Below are 18068 nucleotides of genomic sequence, written 5' to 3'. Positions count from 1 at the left end.
GGAGTGTCAAAATGGCTTCTGGTGCCGTCGGGGCGAGGTGCTGCATTGTGGTGATTTCTGGGTCATATGTGCATTGCATGCGTTTCACACAGGAGTGTGTTTTGTCTGTCTGGTTGATACAGTCTCTGAGACTGGAAGCATCCCTCTCTTCTTGATTTGTGATGGCTTATAACCCCTTAATAACTGCTTACTAATCTATTAATGTTGACACTTACCACCTCCACTTCCTGTCCTACTCTCTTTTCAAATCTTTCCTCTGAATGGAAATGTGTGTTTTGTGTCTGAATAATGTTTCATATCGTCAGCTCTGAAAAGTCAGTCCATAGAAAGTGAATCTTGCATTTTGTCAGGCGGTGCAACTATTTATCAGCCAATTACATTTAGCACGTTAGCTCTATTCACTTTGCTGTCCTATCCACGTAGAGTAGCATGACACATTGGCTGAGTGACTTGACATGAGGAAAAATGGGGGGAGCACATGGACAAAAATGCATGTAAAAATGTTTTCCGTTGCGTGCACTGATGAACACGTCCCAAGTTTGCTGAAGACATCCTTCAGAGGTACGACAGGGGCCCTTAAGTGACCTGCTCTCCAAACACGAGGGTCTGGAGATGTCAGTGATGACATAAGTGTTCCCGACGCCCCGAGCCTTCAATCGTTATCGTCAGTAACGCTCCGATGAACTGACCACAAGGGCAGGCCCTCGTCTTTCCCCCTTCAAAGCATAAGTGGCCCTCTCTCACAAATATGTGTGTGTTTCTTGGGTTTATTGATCTAAATTGTCAAGACATTCAGTTGGGTTCTCACATTCAAATCAGCTATAAAATGCAGTATAGAAGATAGTACTTAAGTATTACTACAGTAAAAGCACAGTTACCTTTCGTAACATATAGATAGTGGCCCTTTTGGTTTCTCATTTTTGGGATTAGTATTGGTGCAGCAGAGAAGACTGCTTGTCACCAATCAATCAAACTACTGGGCTATAAAATGTTCCAACTTGTTAGACTCACATGAGCAGAATGCCTGTAATATTGATAGCTGTGTATACCACATAATTTTCACAAGGGTATGGTGCTTTTGTATTGGTGGCATAGTGAAGTACAAACCTAGGACACAATAAAGAGTCTAATAGTAAAGTTAACCCAAACAACATCATATTCAAGTCTATCAAAGTAGTCATAGTGCTAAACAGAACTCCACCAATCCTTAGATAGAACCTCCATATGCAGCTTAGTCTGTCTAAAATGACAACGCAGTACTCTTTTGAATCACGTTCTTTCTGTGGCCTACCGCCCCTGGTTGTGCTGGCTTGGCTTGGGCCTTGACCGCCCCGGCTCAGGAGCATGGTCATTGGAGAGAGCCAGGGGGGCGGAGGGGGTGACCCTGTGGTGACCTTGTGGGTCTGTCTGTCTGTCTGTCTCTTGGGGTTGGTAGTTGTTGGTACTTTAGAACCCTTTTCACACTATTGTGCCAACCACACCAGACTCTGCTGGCTCGGGTATTTTCTCCACACATTGTGCTTTCTAGCACAATTCTAGCATCTATGGCGAATGGATGAATATGTTACCAGGCCAGCCAAATACAGCTTGGCTCGGCTTTGCTTGGCTCAGCAGTGTGAAAACGGTATAGGAGGCTGAGGCCTGGTGTGGTTGTAACCCATTGTGATGGGCTCTGTGTGGGGTTCAACAGGAGGGCGAGACCCTGGAGTCAGAGACAAAACAGTTTGAGGACCTGGAGTTCCAGCAGCTGGAGAGAGAAAGCAGCCTGGAGGAGGAGAGGGAGACCATCAGTCAGCAGCTGCTGCAGGAGAGGGCCGAGTACCACACCAGCGTGGCCAAGAGGAAGGTAATGGACTGGACCACAATGGCTGCTCCTATCTATTCTGGCAACCCTTCATCATATCTGGAGCTGTGAATATGAATGTCTGTCAGAGAAACTTCCTAATTTCTGATGATGGCCAAATACCTTTCCAGGTTGAGTGTAAATAGTATGATTATTCACGTCAAGAATGGTGTTGGTGGGGATACCTGACAAAGACATGCTAGACGATTACTGCTTTGTTTTTGGTGTCGTGTATATTTGTCATCTTGTTGAGTACCCCTTTAATTCAGCAATACCGCTCTAAACATGTCTTCCAGGACAAGGTGGCAGCTCTGGAAGGCCAGGCCAGTCAGCTGGGACAGCAGGCGTCTCAGGAGTGTGACAGGCTGGCTAAGGACAGGAACCTTACCCTGCAGATTCTCCATAAGGTAACATTACAATACAGTTCATATCTGTTCCAGCAGCCACTCTACAATCTACACATATACAGAAATGACATTGTTGGTTATTACTACGTTTTTTGTCATTGGACTGGTGATTCCCATGAAACCACTTTTGAAAATAACTAATTTGAATCATTATCGCTCTCTGGTCTTGTTTGACAATGTGAGAATCGCACACAAAGGCATTACCACATGCAGGGCAATGTGCCATGCCAGCCACATTAAGTCAATTAATTAAGAGCTTGTTGGCGGATTTCCCATTTGTTGTCATTTCACTTCATTACTCGGCACATGTGCTGCCTTGTCCCCGGCTTGTCCTCTGCAGTGGCACATTTTCTAATTTGGTAAAGAAACTATGGCAATCCATAATCAGGACAGAGTCAGATACTTACATACTTACATTACTGAAAGGTACAAGAAGCTGTGTCTTAATACGAGCATACTGTAACCAGGGCATAGTGATGGGTGAGGTAAGCTGTCCTTTGGTCTTGTCACAGTCTCATGTGTTTCTGGTGTCTCTGTGTTCCAGGAGAAAGAGAGGCTATCGGCCTTAGAGAAGAGGTACCTCAGCCTTACCGGAGGAAGGTCTTTCCCTAAGTGTTCCAGCACCATGAAAGAGGTGAGGGGTGTTTATCTTACCGACTAAGAGGTCACTCCTACAGATATCAGTTATCTATCATGACCCAGACGGATGAACGGACCTCCACTCTGATCACTTGTCTAAAAGCCACACTCCTTCATTTGTGAAAGACCAACAAAGACTACCAACAAAAATTAATAATGGGAGAAAATGCACTCCTAGATATTTTCATTTGCAAATAGTAGGCTACTAGATTTCTATGATACATCTGTTGTCCTCAATGATTTATTTCCCATGAGTGCAACATTACTTGAAGTACAAAATGACAGACTGTGCCATTAAGAGAAATGTTATGGTTTTCATAGTTGAGGTTGTTTAACTGGTCGATGGGACTTTTTTACCTCAGGTGTTGGTCTGGTGTGTGCTTGTTCTACTGCTTGTGTGCCAGAGTAACCGTTTATTTACTGTGTTTAACACGATGTAGTGTCGGCTTGTGAAGTATGACCTTGTTTTACATTGTGGTCGGATACAGTTGATAACATCTGTCAAACTGGTTTGATCGGATAATTCAGATCCGACTGATGTATTTTTTGGGATTGGAAACATCTGCAATTTGATGGTGGATTGCACATAATATCTCAACTCAGGCCAGCGAGATACAAATCTGGCCTGAATCCCTGGGCTGCGTTGTTTATTCTGAAAACATGAACCAATTAGTCTCGTGCTAAACTCCCATTCGGACATAACCTATCAACCTGCGTTCTCATGTATTTAGAGCAAGTTCATTACATGAGATGCCTATCAGTTTCATTGTTGAATTGGATATAATGGGCTCTTTTAGACAACTGTAAACTAGCCCTATTAAACTGAGTATAACCCTTACAGGGGCACTCATTGTACATAACACCTATGTTTTTGTGATTGACACTTATTATCCCAGTACTGTATTGACACCTAGTGTACGTTAGAAGGACACACACCGTAACTGTACACTACAGCAACAGGAGCTGAAACCAGTGTCCCTGACTTCCTATTGAAACAGGAATTGCTCCATATCAGCCAGACTGACCTGTTAGAGGACTCCCACTCCCAGCATCCTCTCTGCCGTCCCGCTGCTTCCTATTTAAGCGCCGCCTCTCAGTTATACCCAGGGGGCAGCCCGACAGAGGTAACCAGACTGTCAGTGTAACTGTTCCTGCATGACACCTGAGCTCACTCACTGTAACCCCCCTATGCACAGTCTGTTCGTCTAAAACTTAAAGGCCCACTCTCTGATATTTACAGCTTTATAGGAAACTAAGTTCCGGGGCTGGTGTTTTTAATGTTGTTTTTTCATTAAGGAGTGGGCCTTTCAGAGGTCTGTGAGTTATGTCTTGTTACACCCAAATCACTCCCAGCAAATTGCACCCCACCCCCCATATGTAAAAACACATTCGGTGTGAGGCGCTGGAAGTACAATACTGATTTGAATGCCGTCATTGTTTGTCTTTATGAAATACTTGGTCTGTTGGATGAACTATGGACATTTTAATTGATGTTATCTCTTCAACTTTTAGAATGGGGAAAAAGCATAAACAACTCTTGCTACAACTGGGATGTTAAGATGCTGTGTTTGTGTGAAGGTTTAGCCAGAGGCTCACATGCACAGTGCTTTCTCTCATTGAAGTGTACTACTCTGTTTGGTTTGTGTAGTGCACTTCTTTCTCTCTATTAGCATTTTGCTATCCTTTGAAGATGGGTAGACCTTGTTGACATGTCTGTTATTGTATTCTTTCACCACGTGTTTTCACTTCTCCAGCTCTCTGTGAGCCTTGGGAAAATATAGGGTAGAGAAATGCTGTGTTCTTTGTTTTTTTCCATTTGTGCTTTTCACACAAGCTTATGTGTTTGTTTTAAAAACACGATAAAACAGCAGCTTGTCCCGGAAGGTTGTAAAGTGTGTATCTGCACGAGCACATTTTTGATATGGGTGCACATCCGTGTGTATATGAGTATGCATATTATGAAAAGGACGTGTCATGGAGTGAGCTCATGGCCTCTTGTCCTGTTTGGTTTGCGTTGCTTTGCGTTGGCTCTCAGGAGTACATGAAGCTCTCTGATGTCTATGAGATGTTTGGGAGTGATTGCCATGACACCCAACTCACCACCTCTGCTCAGCACGGCCTCTCGCTCACCCTAGATGCAGCTGTACCCTGCGAGGTACCATTGCCCTCTCTCTCTCTCACTATGCCTCTCTCTTTCTCTCCTTATCACTTGCCCTCAGTTTCTGTTTATCTCTTTCTCTCACTCCATCTTTTCATTCTTTCACCTGTTGCTCCTCTCTCTAGCTGTCCGCTTCTAGGTAGCTTACTGTAGTGTATTGGCTTTCTGCTAAATGGCCCTGTCCTTGATATAATCAGCTCTTCTGCATTACTGAATGAGGATAATGTTACCAGACCTGGATCAACTACATACATTGCATTCGGAAATTATTCAGACTCCTTGACTTTTTCCACATTTTGTTACGTTACAACCTTATTCTAAAATGGATGAAATAGTTGTTTTCCCTTATCAATGTACACACAATACCCCATAATGACATAGCAAAAACAGGTTTTTTAGAATATATATATTTTTTTAAATGTATTAAAAATGTAAAATAAATAACATTTACATAAGTATTCAGACCCTTTACTCAGTACTTTGTTGAAGTACCTTTGCCAGCGAGTATAGCCTTGAGTCTTCTTGGGTATGACTCTACAAGCTTGGCACACCTGTATTTGGGGAGTTTCTCCCATTCTTCTCTGAAGATCCTCTCAAGCTCTGTCAGGTTGGATGGGGAGCATCGCTGCACAGCTTTTTGATGTTAGATCGGGTTCGTCCGGGCTCTGGCTGGGCCACTCAAGGATATTTAGAGACTTGTCCCGAAGCCAGTCCTACATCTTCTTGGCTGTGTGCTTAGGGTTGTTGTCCTGTTGGAAGATGAACCTTTTCCCCAGTCTGAGGTCCTGAGAGCTCTGGAGCAGGTTTTCATCAAGGATCTCTCTGTACTTTGATCCGTTCATATTTCCCTCGATCCTGACTAGTCTCCCAAAAATGTCAAAAAACCTGTTTTCGCTTTGTCATCAATTTTAGAATAAGGCTGTAACGTAATAAAATGTGGAAAAAGGGAAGTGGTCTGAACACTTTCCGAATGCACTGGATGTCATATGCATTCAAGTACTTGCTTGATTTAGCTTGGGGCTTGCACTTTTGGAGCTTTTTCATTGATTCCATTGTACCAGGCAAACTGAATCAAGCACAGCTCAAGTATTTGACATATGTATTTGAGCCAGGTCTGGATGGTACGATGGGTTGATATTATAGAAAGACTATCCATGTGTGAGTCAGGTTTACTGCCATTTATTTCACATGCTGTCCTTGTTGCTGCTGTTTTTTTCCCTGTTGACGTGTCCTCTGCCGTTGTTTCCCTCTTTCCTTCTTTGCCCTTTGACCTCCTGTCTGCCTTACTATCTGTGGCTCCCTGAATGAAAGGAGTACGTGACTGTGGGCCAGTTAACTCAGTTCTTTGGGATGCCGAAGGTCGAGTCCTCCCCTACCTCTCCTCTCCGGCCCCTCCAGTCAGGAGCTGGAGACCCCGCCTTCTCCTGCCTCTCCTTTCGTCACGGCTCCTCCCCCTCTCTCTCTGTTGAGGTGTGTCTGGTCTCTCGCTCTGTTTCTTCTCACCCACCTCTCCTCCACCTCTTGTTTGAAGATGCCCTGAATGCCCCCTCTACCCCAGTGGCCAAAGCTGGTTGGAATGACATCATTACAACCAGTTTTCAATCATGTTTGTAATTGGTTGTAAACTGGTTCTATTGACGTCATTTCAACCAGTGTTTCCCCATTGAGACACTTTTATGTTAGCATTTGCTGATATTTCAAGAAGATGAACATTGACACACACAAAAAAACATAACATTTAGAAAAAGATTTATATTTCTATCACTTTAACAGATCCTCTTATTTGCTCATTAATGCTTTATTTTCTTAATTCTCTTCCTCCTCCACTCCCTTGCTCTGTCCACTCTGTTTTTTGCCTCTCTGCTGCCTCTGTGGACTCTTAACTGCGGCCCTCCAGTATCAGCCTGAGTGCAGTAGGCCTCAAATCCCCACTCTCGATTTAGAGCAGTGGTACCAGGAGGTGATGGCTGCTGTGGAGAGCAGCCAGCTCTGCCCCCCTCCCCCTCTCCCAGCTAAACCTCTCTCCACTCGCAGGCCTATGCAGGTAATTCTCAGAGGCGCTGCCGTCTCCTCCTTTCTCTTCCTCCCCTCTTCCATTGTTTCTGTTCTGTCTTCCCATGAAAATGGCTTTTCCAAGTGCATTGTGCTTTGTTGATTGATTTAATATATCAATGATGGTCTGTCTGGTCTTGCATGTCACTCATGCGTTGTGAATTCTTTGAGCACCTTCCACATGCTTTACGGTAATCTGTTAGTATGTTTTGTCAGTATTCAATCAAGCAGTAGTACCACTCATGGATGTCATTACATTGCACTGGAATATAAAATGTTCAACCGGGTTGAATCTTCAAAAATGATCCTGTATTATGTGCATTGTATTAAATTTACTACCAGGTTATACTACAGTACACACAAGCACAGCCAAAGGGTTGAGGTCAATTCCAAGAACTAAATTGACCCTAACCTGGGTATAGCCTAGACTACAATCAATCTCTGATGATTTACTGGCACAATGAAAAGCCATAAGACCTCATACTGTATGGCCAACTGAGGTTGTGGGACAAACCACCTGAAGGTTGTGGTTACACACCGACATCTGCCAGTAAAGCACTTTGACACTGACTCTGTCATTAAACCTGTGGGAGGAATCAAAGGACCACCAATAAAAGGGATGCTGCTGGTGCTGACGTAATAATCACTGTCTCTGGCTGTGTCTGATGATAGTAGTAGTAGTAGTAGCAATTAAAGTTCACTCATCAAAAGTAGGTTGCTTTAGCATTTCAAAGATGTCAATCAATATGTTGGTTGAATTGAAATGTCAATAAATGTGCCTTTTTTTGAAACGCTAAAGAAACCTAATTGTTTTGTATTTGTACTCTTACTCTCTACTTCTCACAGCATCTCCCACCAGACAAGTTTGGAATAAGCACCACAGTTTATATTCCTCATTCCATTTAATGTAATACATGTTTTACTATGTGTGCGGTAACCGCAAAAAATTAGTCTACGGCGTTTTGATAGCTGATCCTGGTCCGTCTTCACTCCTCCTCCCAGGTGTTCCGTTCCAAGCTGGACAGTGATGCTGGACAGACGGTACATCAACCCAAAGCAGGCTCCGGATCCCATCTGCAGTACTTAGCCACTACACTGGGACGCAACACGACCTCCAAGGTAAACCTCATCACCTCCGCTCCATCACTACTGGTTGGCTAGTAGGGTCTTCAGTGATTATGTAGTAATCAACTATTATTATTTAAGGTTCATTTGAATAGTACATATTTGCTGCTAAATCTGAATTGCAGCCTACTCAGGCCTAAAATGCATACAACCAAATGAAAATAGAAGGTACTGGTGGTGGAGGGTGGTCAAGTTCGTGGCTGGATTGTGTAGTACTCTTCTGAGGCAGCCATTTGCTGTAATCTTGTGATTTAGCTAGCTTCATCATAATAGTTCAGTTTCCATGAGAAAGGCCACAAGCACATAGGGCCCTTGTGCACAATCAATTTGAAGGTACACTGCATGTGGACACCTGCCAGTTGAACATCTCATTCCAAAATCATGGCCATTAATATGGAGTTGGTCCCCTTTGCTGCTATAACAGCCTCCATTCTTCTGGGAAGGATTTTCACTAGATGTTGGAACTTTGCTGCGGGGACTATCTGCCAATCATCCACAAAAGCATCAGTGCGGTCGGGCACTGATGTTGGGCGGTTAGGCCTGGCTTGCTTTCAGAGTTCCAATTAATCCCAAAGGTGTTCGATTGGGGTTGAGGTCAGGGTTCTGTGCATGCCAGTCAAGTTCTTCCACACCGATCTCGACAAACCATTTTTTTTTTTTCCTTTTTGTGTGTTTTTTCTGTGTGTGAATTTTACCCCTTTTTCTCCCCAATTTCGTGGTATCCAATTGTTTAGTAGCTACTATCTTGTCTCATCGCTACAACTCCCGTACGGGCTCGGGAGAGACGAAGGTTGAAAGTCATGCGTCCTCCGATACACAACCCAACCAAGCCGTACTGCTTCTTAACACAGCGCGCATCCAACTCTGAAACCAGCCGCACCAATGTGTCGGAGGAAACACCGTGCACCTGGCAACCTTGGTTAGCGCGCACTGCGCCCGGCCCGCAACAGGAGTCGCTGGTGCGGGATGAGTCAAGGATATCCCTACCGGCCAAGCCCTCCCTAACCCGGACGACTCTGGGCCAATTATGCGTCGCCCCACAGACCTCCCGGTCGCGGCCGGTTGCGTCAGAGCCTGGGCGCGAACCCAGAGTCTCTGGTGGCATAGTTGGCGCTGCAGTACAGCGCCCTTAACTACTGCAACCCGGGAGGCCCGACAAACCATTTCTGTATGGACCTCGCTTTGTGCACAGGGGCATTGTCATGCTGAAACAGGAAAGGGCCTTCCCCAACAATGTTGGAAGCACAGAATCTTCTAGAATGTCATTGTATGCTGTAGCGCTATGCCTTTTTTAAAAGGGGTATAGCCTGAACCATGAAAACAGCCCCAGACCATTATTCCTCATCCACCAAACTTTACAGTTGGCACTATGCATTCAGGCAGGTAGCATTCTCCTGGCATCCGCCCGTATTTTGTCTGTCGGACTGCCAGATGCTAAAGCGTGATTCATCACTCCAGAGAATGCGTTTCCACTGCTGCAGAGTCCAATGGCGGCACACATTACACCACTCCAGCTGACGCTTGGCATTGCACATGGTAATGTTAGGCTTGTGTGCGGCTGCTCGGCCATGGAAACCCATTTCATGAAGCTCCCGACGAACAGTTCTTGTGCTGACGTTGCTTCCAGAGGCAATTTGGAACTCAGTAGTGAGTGTTGCAACCGAGGACAGATGTTTTTACGCGCTTCAGCACTCGGCGGTTCCGTTCTGTGAGCTTGTGTGTCCAACCACTTCGTGGCTGAACCGTTGTTGCCCCAAGAAGTTTCCACTTCACAATAATGGCTCTTACAGTTGACCGGGGCACCTCTAGCAGGTCAGAAATTTGACAAACTGACTTGTTGGAAAGATGGCATCTTATGACGGTGCCACGTTGAAAGTCACTGGCCAATCTACTGCCAATGTTTGTCTATGGAGATTGCATGGCGGTGTGCTCGAAATAGCCGAATCCACTAATTTGAAGGGGTGTCCAGATACTTTTGTGTATATCGTGTATGTATCCTGCTCCGGTCACCTGGTGATTGATTAGACCTAGCATATGGTTACATACTGGTAAACAACGGTAGGCATGTGTTACATGATAGTATCAGATTACATTTGATAATATTAGATTATATTGCTCACAAGAACGAGAGCTTGATGTTTATCTGTAGCTGTTGTCATGCGTCAAAGGTTAATGCATAGCATATTCCATGTGCAACTCTGTGTTGTTGTTTGTGTCTCACTGCTTTGCTTTATCTTGGCCAGGTCGCAGTTGTAAATGAGAACTTGTTCTCAACTAGCCTACCTGGTTAAATACAGGTGAAATAATAACATTTTAAAATGTTTTATGTAAGTCCCATTCACTGAATGTCTTCTTGGCCAGTCAGTGACAACCACGTTGGAAGTAAGTATTTTTGTGTAAACCTTGATGGTTTTTAATATGTGTACTTCCATTGCATTGAAATGTTGTTGTATGCGTTTTTAATTGTTGTTTTTTCGTTTACCTTTATTTAACTAGGCAAGTCAGTTAAGAACAAATTCTTATTTTCAATGAAGGCCTAGGAACAGTGGGTTAACTGCCTGTTCAGGGGCAGAATGACAGATTTGTCAGCTCGGGGATATGAACTTGCAACCTTTCGGTTACTAGTCCAACGCTCTAACCACTAGGCTACCCTGCCACCCCAATTTTGAATTTAATCAATCACTCTCCTTCTTTTGTGTCCTTCCAGAGCCCACTGATGGTTCCCAACAGTACAGGCAGTTTGCCACGGAACTTGGCTGCCACCATGCAGGACATAGAGACCAAGAGAGCGCTAGCCTTACAGCAGAAAGGTAACCGCCTTTTGGGAGGTTTACACCAGGCTACTCTGTCCCATGTTCTGGTCTGAGGCAAGAGTTTCCTTCTAGGGTTCCAGCAGTAAACATCAACATGGAACTAGTATAGTTATAATGTGTTTAAGATGGTCCTCTCCAGGTTTCTGTTAACCACATTTGTTGTTTGTTATTTCAAGATTTCCTGTCATGCTTCAGAGAAACCACACCCTGTCCCTGTCTCCATCACCCCACTTCCCCCTCACCCAGTCTCTTCCTCCATGGTTGCGACCCCTCTCTCGCTTGCCTCCTCCAGCTCCTATTTAACCACCATGTTGTCCTGTTTGTCTCTCTGTCACCCTGTCCATCCGTTCCTCTATCCCAACCATCCCTCTCTCCATTACTGTCCTCCACTCTGTCACAGAGTCCTCCTTGCCTTCCACGTCTGAGACTCCCTGCTCCACCATGGACAATCCCACAGACAGACAGATAGACAGACAGACCACTCAACCTGGGAGTGGGTTTGGTCTCGTGTTCAACTCATATAAACTCTCCCTTCTTCTCCATGTTCATGTCTGTCTCCATCCTCCTGCTGAGAATCAACAATGCATGCGTTCGGTGGAAGCAGTGCTTTTCAACTGTCGGGGCCACCTTTTGTTCCCCTTTTAACTTTTCAGCTGTTTTTAGATGTCTGTCAGTTATATCATGGATAGCGAGCATGGCTTTGAATTGAAGATGACTTGATCATGTAGTATTTGTATTTTTGCTGCTACTGTACATACGGAAGCTTTGGTGATGAGGAAACATGTTGCTGGCTGAATTGAGCTTGGGCTTTTGATAATGCCAAGTACATCAAACATACAACATATGTATGTGTGGGGCCTGGTTTCATCTGTCGCTGACCTGTGGTATCCTACTTTGCCTGTGAGTCCATGTAATCTTTAGGTTTACTGCCCCTTCATAGCTGGGTGATGCTGATGATCATGACTTTTTGCTTGGCAAGTGGATATGAATCGTGTGTGTGAGAGAGTTGGTTAGGGGGTGAGTGTGTGTCTGCATGCTGAGAGCGCTGCCATATATCCTGGAACTGACATGATAGGGTATTGCTGGATGTGATCAAGCAAGCCACAGATCAGCTCTCTCCCTCCACCCTCAGGCCAACAGGTGATCGAGGAGCAGCGGCGTCGATTGGCTGAGCTGAAGCAGCGGGCTGCAGTGGAGGCCCAGTGCCAGTGGGATGCGCTCCACGGCTCTCAGACCCACCTCTACGCCCCCTCACACGCCCACGGCCCTCCCATGGTGCACCACTCCATCCTGCACCACCAGCCGCCATCGGCGGGCGAGCAGCCGTACGACACACTGAGCCTGGAGAGCTCCGACAGCATGGACACCAGCGTCTCCACAGGCAACAACTCTGCCTGCTCCCCTGACAACATGTCCAGGTCAGAGAAACACACACATGCATATCCTGGAATACACTCACACTGGCTAATTTCTGCCAAGAGATCTGTGACAAGTAACCACATGGGTCAAATGACTCCTCCCCACGTCCGGTCTGACTGTGAATTGTGCACCATCTGTTAAGCTGTGTCGCGTATCATTAGTCTGTCTAATAGTGACAAAAGAAGCCTGTGTGTCTGCTCAGCTGTTGTCCATCCACTGTTATCACTATTCTAGTGGATATTTAACGTACAATAGAGGGCTTTTTACACTACTGAGCAGAACTAACCCAGGTTGTCTGTCCTGAGCTGGTGTGCTGGAACCATGCGGAAAAGGTCGATGTGTAAAGTATCCGAGGCAGCGCAGTTTGGTTTCAGTCGACACGATAGTGTGAAAAATTGAAAATATTTCTCTAAATCTAGTTCAAACATGCCGTCTTTATCACAGTCAAAAGGTTTTCCCAGTTCATACAGAACTCGTCAAGTTTGTTGTCGTGCATGAATTATCGCCGACCATTATGAACAGCGAAACGCTCTTCCGTAAACACATGCCAGAGACTGTTTGCTGAACACTGCCTTTCTCCCAAATAATTTATTCACCATATTTTATGATCCTGGCTTAGGTGATCACACTGGGTTGTGCCCAAATGGCTCCCTATTCTTTATATAGTGCACTACTTTTGACCAGAGCCTTTGAGCGTTGGTCAAAAGTAGTGCACTATATAGGGAATAGGGTGATATTTGGGATGCAAGACTGGATACATGTGTAGGCTACAGCAGAAGGGATGTTCCCTTTACTGTCTGTGATTGGTTAAAAGTCAACATTTGTATTTTGGCCAGTTAAACATTTGGGTGAGTGACTGTGTGGTCGCACACAGACAAGACAGATGTGTCCATTCCCTTTGCACCTGGTGAAAGCACAGCTGTTTCTCCACTCTAAAACAGGACATCAAAGATGGCTTGTAATCGTCAGGCCTAAGCACTCATTAGGGTTGTGTTCAGTAGGCAGGAAATGGAAAATAAACTGTCCAAAGCAGAGAGGTTACTATCTGGACATGTCCAATGAGAAACAGTCATTCGTCTTCTGTTGCAAAACGTTTTAGAATGTTGACCTTAATGAACACAACCTGTCCAAGACGGGACATTTCCAGTGTATACAGCATTGAATCTCTAAACAGTTACACATTTCATGACCCATTTTATAACACTCGGTGATAGTTAATAACTGTTTGTGGTAGTTAGTGTCCACATAGTAACTTACTATGACCAGTGATGAACGGTGTTTTAGGACTTACTTGGTTCCTATGTAAGAAGCTTGATGATCTTTAGCCATTTTGGGGCTGGTTTTTCCGAACGGGACACAGTTTTAGGACTTAAGAGTATTAATACACTGTAACCCATGGATGTCATTGCTATTTGAGATGTATCTCTGACTGTGTCTGGTTTGCAGTGCCAGTGGGATGGATGCGCTGAAGATCGAGGAGATGGAGAAGATGCTGAAGGAAGCCCACCTAGAGAAGGCCAGGCTCATAGAATCCAGAGTAAGACACTACCTCACATGCCATGGCTAGCTTCCTATCAGATCCCATACTGATGTTTTACTTCAGTGTTCTAGCCAGATTAGGACTGGCCACCCCTCGGAGCCTGATTCCTCTTTCTTCCCAGTTTCCTGCATTCTTTCCTGTGCCTCTGCATTGCCTGGTGTTTGAGGTTTTAGGCTGGGTATCTGTAAAGTACTTTGTGACAACTGCTGATGTAAAAAGGGCCTATGTTCATGATCTTTTTCCACCTTCTCTCCAGGAGCGAGAGAGCCATGCCCGTAGGCAGATGCTGGAGGAGGAGAGGAGGCGGCGCGAGGAGGCTGAGAAGAGGCTGCAGGACGAGACGGTGCACAGGCAGCAGCTGGTGGACAAGGAGGTGAAGATGAGGAGCAAGAACTTCTCCCAGGTGAGCCTGAGGCACAATAACAAAAAGAATATACAGTTTGAGATCTCTCTCTCATCCTGTTAGTCGTACAGGCTTTTGAAACACTCGTTACAAGTTTGTTTCCTCCTTTCCTCAGGCCCGTCCTATGACTCGTTACCTGCCCATCCGCAAGGAGGAGTTTGACCTGCGCTCCCACATCGAGTCATCCGGCCACAACGTGGAGACCTCTCACCACGTGATCCTCACAGACAAGATGTGTAAGGGTTACCTGGTCAAGATGGGCGGCAAGATCAAGTCGTGGAAGAAACGCTGGTTTGTCTTCGACCGCCTCAAAAGGACCTTGTCCTATTACGTTGGTAAGAAAATGCTGCCATTTATATACAAACACATTAGTGCGCTGCTAATGCTCGGATCGAGCCAATGGGAGATACAGTAGATGGCATATTCATACCCTTTGACCTTAATGTAGACTGTATTTGTGAAAGGTGGTGTAAATGAGTTTGATAGATATGAGCATTAGGATACAGAAGGGAAATACACATTTGTGGGTAGTGCTTTGGTAGCAGGCTTTAGATACAGTAATATGCAAATTATAAAATAATTATTCAATTTAAAATTGCAACTACTTTTCCTAGAAAGTTACGGTTTTATTATTTTTCTGTAGCAAGGATCTAGTGCAGTTTATGCCTGAAGGTAAAGGGGGCATAAAGTTACCCCTGGTTGTGTTTTTGTAGTGGTTGATGAAATGAGCTGCTATATTTTACCATAAGGGTAGAATTTCGAAATCAGGGGCTCTATTCAATCTGCAACGCTGAAGCGTTACAAATTCTGCGATTTATAAATTAAAGGTCATTTCTGATTTAAGCAGACATTCCGTGTTTACTGTGAATGCAGTCTCCACTAAAGGGGAAACATTGCCCCTTTACACTACATATAGTATATTCCATGACTCTCTCTCTCTGTCATCAAAGAAACTACTCTAGAAATCGCAAATGTGATATTTTTACCCAAGCATTTTGTCATGTTAATTTACTCAACAGACAAGCACGAGACCAAACTGAAAGGAGTCATCTATTTCCAGGCCATTGAAGAGGTCTATTACGATCACCTGCGTAGCGCCACGAAGGTACTTTCTACCCAACACTCGGAGAACAATCTTTATACGGAACCAAATGAATTCTATAATCACTTTTCTTTTTATACTTTCACTGTACTGATGCAATACTGTACTGTGCTTCTTCCACGCTTTCATTTCTCTTCACTCTTTTGCTTTTACTGACTGGTTTCACAGAAAATATTTTTCAACCTCAATTTGACCAATGTACGTACCACTTTTGTCTCAGTGAACTCACCCATTGCTTGTTCTCTGCCCTCTTTACCCAAGTGCGTGTTTGGTTGTTTACACAGAAGTGTATCATGTGGAATAAGGATTTGTGTCAGCTCTACATATTCCATTGAATACCCACCAGGGGTGTGATCATGCATGTTTAATACAAGACACAATGAAAACCCACAGCCATTACAGAACAGTGCACCTCTGGATCCTCACATTCGTCTTTAGTTCCTGCATTGGAGTTGTTTGCCAAAGCAAGCCTTAGTGATAATTCCCTTCCTCTGTGGAATTGGTTGTTTGAATCTGTCCCTTCAATTAAAACAGACTAAATATGGGTGGATTATCCAGGTGTGTGTGTATATAGCTTATGAACTAAGTGCATGTGTGCAACTGTAAAATGTGCATTGGGTGTCTTATGGTGTGTGGACTATACTGCATCCTGTTTTGACTCTCCTTCAGCACTTTTCTGAGCTCCTGCCTTAGTTTCAAAGAGAGGCGTGTGTGGTGGAGCAGCGTAAGGCTGAATTCTTATTAACCGGTTCAGTAGTGTGACTGTCGGCATAGATGCCCCATTGTCCATCGAGACGATCAGTTTTTGAAAAAAAAGATATGGGCAAATGTAATACACAGGTTTTGGGGTTGTTTAAGATATGATTGAATTAGTACAATGGGTGCACTACATTTATTTGTAACCAAGCTCTAGTACTGTAGTTGAATCGGAGACAATGTAACCTACTGTTCTTAACTGACTTGCCTAGTTAACTGCAACCTTTGTTACTAGTCCAACGCTCTAACCGAGTCATTAAATGACCATGTCATCGCCACATTATTGACCTTTTGACCTCTCTCTCCCCTGCAATCCCAGAGCCCCAATCCCTCATTGACCTTCTGTGTGAAGACTCACGACAGACTCTACTACATGGTGGCCTCTGCCCCGGAGGCCATGAGGATATGGATGGATGTTATAGTAACTGGAGCAGAGGGCTACACGCAGTTCATGAACTAAGAGACTTGTGTACGGTGGCCTAGCAGTGAAACGATCATAAGGAGACAGCTGGGACACACTTCAATAGACTCAGGCCTTATCCTCTCCCAGTATTGGGAAATTGCCTTGTTACGTTCATTGTATCTATTTTGAAATCACTTTACAATAGACGTTTTTCTACTTCTGCCCGCAGATTGAAAAAGACACTGTATATAACCAATGTCAGACTTTCTGCTCAAAAGCCTTTATTTTTGCCAAATTGAGTGTTACAGGCTCTTGCTTGAGACCTACTTTGTGTATCAGTGTCTAATAGTTCACTTTTTTTTTTTACACTGGAATAGTGGAGAATAAACCTCATTGAAACCAGTGAGGAAGACGAACTGTTGAGCCATCGGCTTACTGCTGAACTAGATTCCACTAATGTTGCCAAGTCCTGATGACAGCCATTCCACTGAGACCAAACAGTACAATAATGCTAATCATTCTGTGCCTTGGTCATAATCCTAGTCAGTTATTGTCACTGAACAGTAAGTTCCAGCCCCCCTGTAGATCTGATTGGATAGGTGGTGACGCCAGGTCAAATTGCTTCCGCTTTAGAATGTCATGATCTGGTAGCTTGACGTTGTATTTCTTTATGGTTTATGGTTAACCATGTCACTCAAGTGTGAGAAAAGACCTTGATATATTTTCCCCAAACCGAAATGGGTATAACCAAATGTTCAATGCTAGAAAAAGGTTTTATACTGTAAAATGTCACTCATTCAACCAGTATTGTACAAAAATACATTTCAAAAGAAGTCTAATGGCCAAGGCTCTTCAGTTAACAGTATACATCTAGTCTCCCGCACTGTTGAACATAGCTCCCATCTGACACACCATATGTTGACTGTACACTTTCATGTATGGATTCTCAATTCAGATCTATTAAACCAGACTCTGTAACATTTGTTTTGAATCCATAGCATGGTTTTATTAACATTTCAATTTGCAGTAGAAACACTACAATCACTTTAGCAGGATTACAACAGAAGTAGAGGTAAAATCTTAAGGCCCAGCTATTCAATTGTGTTCACTTAATGTTAAACAGATTACAAGTTGGTCAATGTGTAACCAGGAACTGTATGCACCAAATAGAACCCCTCCATTTTATGAGCTCTGCCAAAAAAACATGCTTCCTAAATAGGAAAGCAATTGGCTGAGCCCAGGTCCAGTCAGCTTGATCGGCTGTCTGTCACACTTCATTGACGATCACCTGTGAAAATGACAATCAATATACTATTCCCTGCTTTGCCTAGGATTTTACTCATAGCTTAACTGACAAATTTAGATATGACAAATTTCAGTTTGTGAAATGAAAGTATTAGAAATGTAG

At 44.2% G+C, this 18068-nt stretch overlaps 2 protein-coding genes across 16 annotated transcripts in view; one reads left to right on the top strand and one right to left on the bottom strand.

Annotated features, from left to right (window-relative positions):
• LOC112266940 (pleckstrin homology-like domain family B member 1) overlaps window positions 1-17643 on the top strand; it is a 102668-nt gene extending 85025 nt beyond the window's left edge. For 10 of the 15 annotated variants that reach the window (XM_042297277.1, XM_042297283.1, XM_042297276.1 and 7 more), the window contains 16 exons: window positions 1691-1846; window positions 2140-2250; window positions 2795-2884; window positions 3888-4013; window positions 6359-6517; window positions 6945-7091; window positions 8102-8218; window positions 10932-11034; window positions 11438-11530; window positions 12170-12455; window positions 13903-13993; window positions 14253-14399; window positions 14515-14734; window positions 15419-15504; window positions 15670-15699; window positions 16577-17643. In XM_042297277.1, the coding sequence (XP_042153211.1) occupies window positions 1691-1846; window positions 2140-2250; window positions 2795-2884; window positions 3888-4013; window positions 6359-6517; window positions 6945-7091; window positions 8102-8218; window positions 10932-11034; window positions 11438-11530; window positions 12170-12455; window positions 13903-13993; window positions 14253-14399; window positions 14515-14734; window positions 15419-15504; window positions 15670-15699; window positions 16577-16717 (2103 nt within the window). In that variant the 3' untranslated portion in view covers window positions 16718-17643. The remainder of the gene's footprint in view (window positions 1-1690; window positions 1847-2139; window positions 2251-2794; window positions 2885-3887; window positions 4014-6358; window positions 6518-6944; window positions 7092-8101; window positions 8219-10931; window positions 11035-11437; window positions 11531-12169; window positions 12456-13902; window positions 13994-14252; window positions 14400-14514; window positions 14735-15418; window positions 15505-15669; window positions 15700-16576) is intronic. The other 5 variants (XM_042297282.1, XM_042297281.1, XM_024444883.2 and 2 more) reach the window with 5 other exon arrangements.
• The window catches only part of LOC112267386 (alpha-2-macroglobulin-like), a 29690-nt gene continuing 29262 nt past the window's right edge, over window positions 17641-18068 (bottom strand). The window contains exon 36 of the mRNA XM_042296558.1: window positions 17641-17948. Within this exon, the coding sequence (XP_042152492.1) occupies window positions 17945-17948 (4 nt within the window). The 3' untranslated portion in view covers window positions 17641-17944. The remainder of the gene's footprint in view (window positions 17949-18068) is intronic.

This window comes from Oncorhynchus tshawytscha, linkage group LG14 (genome assembly GCF_018296145.1).
Source record: "Oncorhynchus tshawytscha isolate Ot180627B linkage group LG14, Otsh_v2.0, whole genome shotgun sequence".
Classification (NCBI taxonomy): Eukaryota; Metazoa; Chordata; class Actinopteri; order Salmoniformes; family Salmonidae; genus Oncorhynchus; species Oncorhynchus tshawytscha.
Note: the sequence above shows the minus strand (reverse complement) of the source record. Positions and strands in the feature narration are given on the sequence as shown.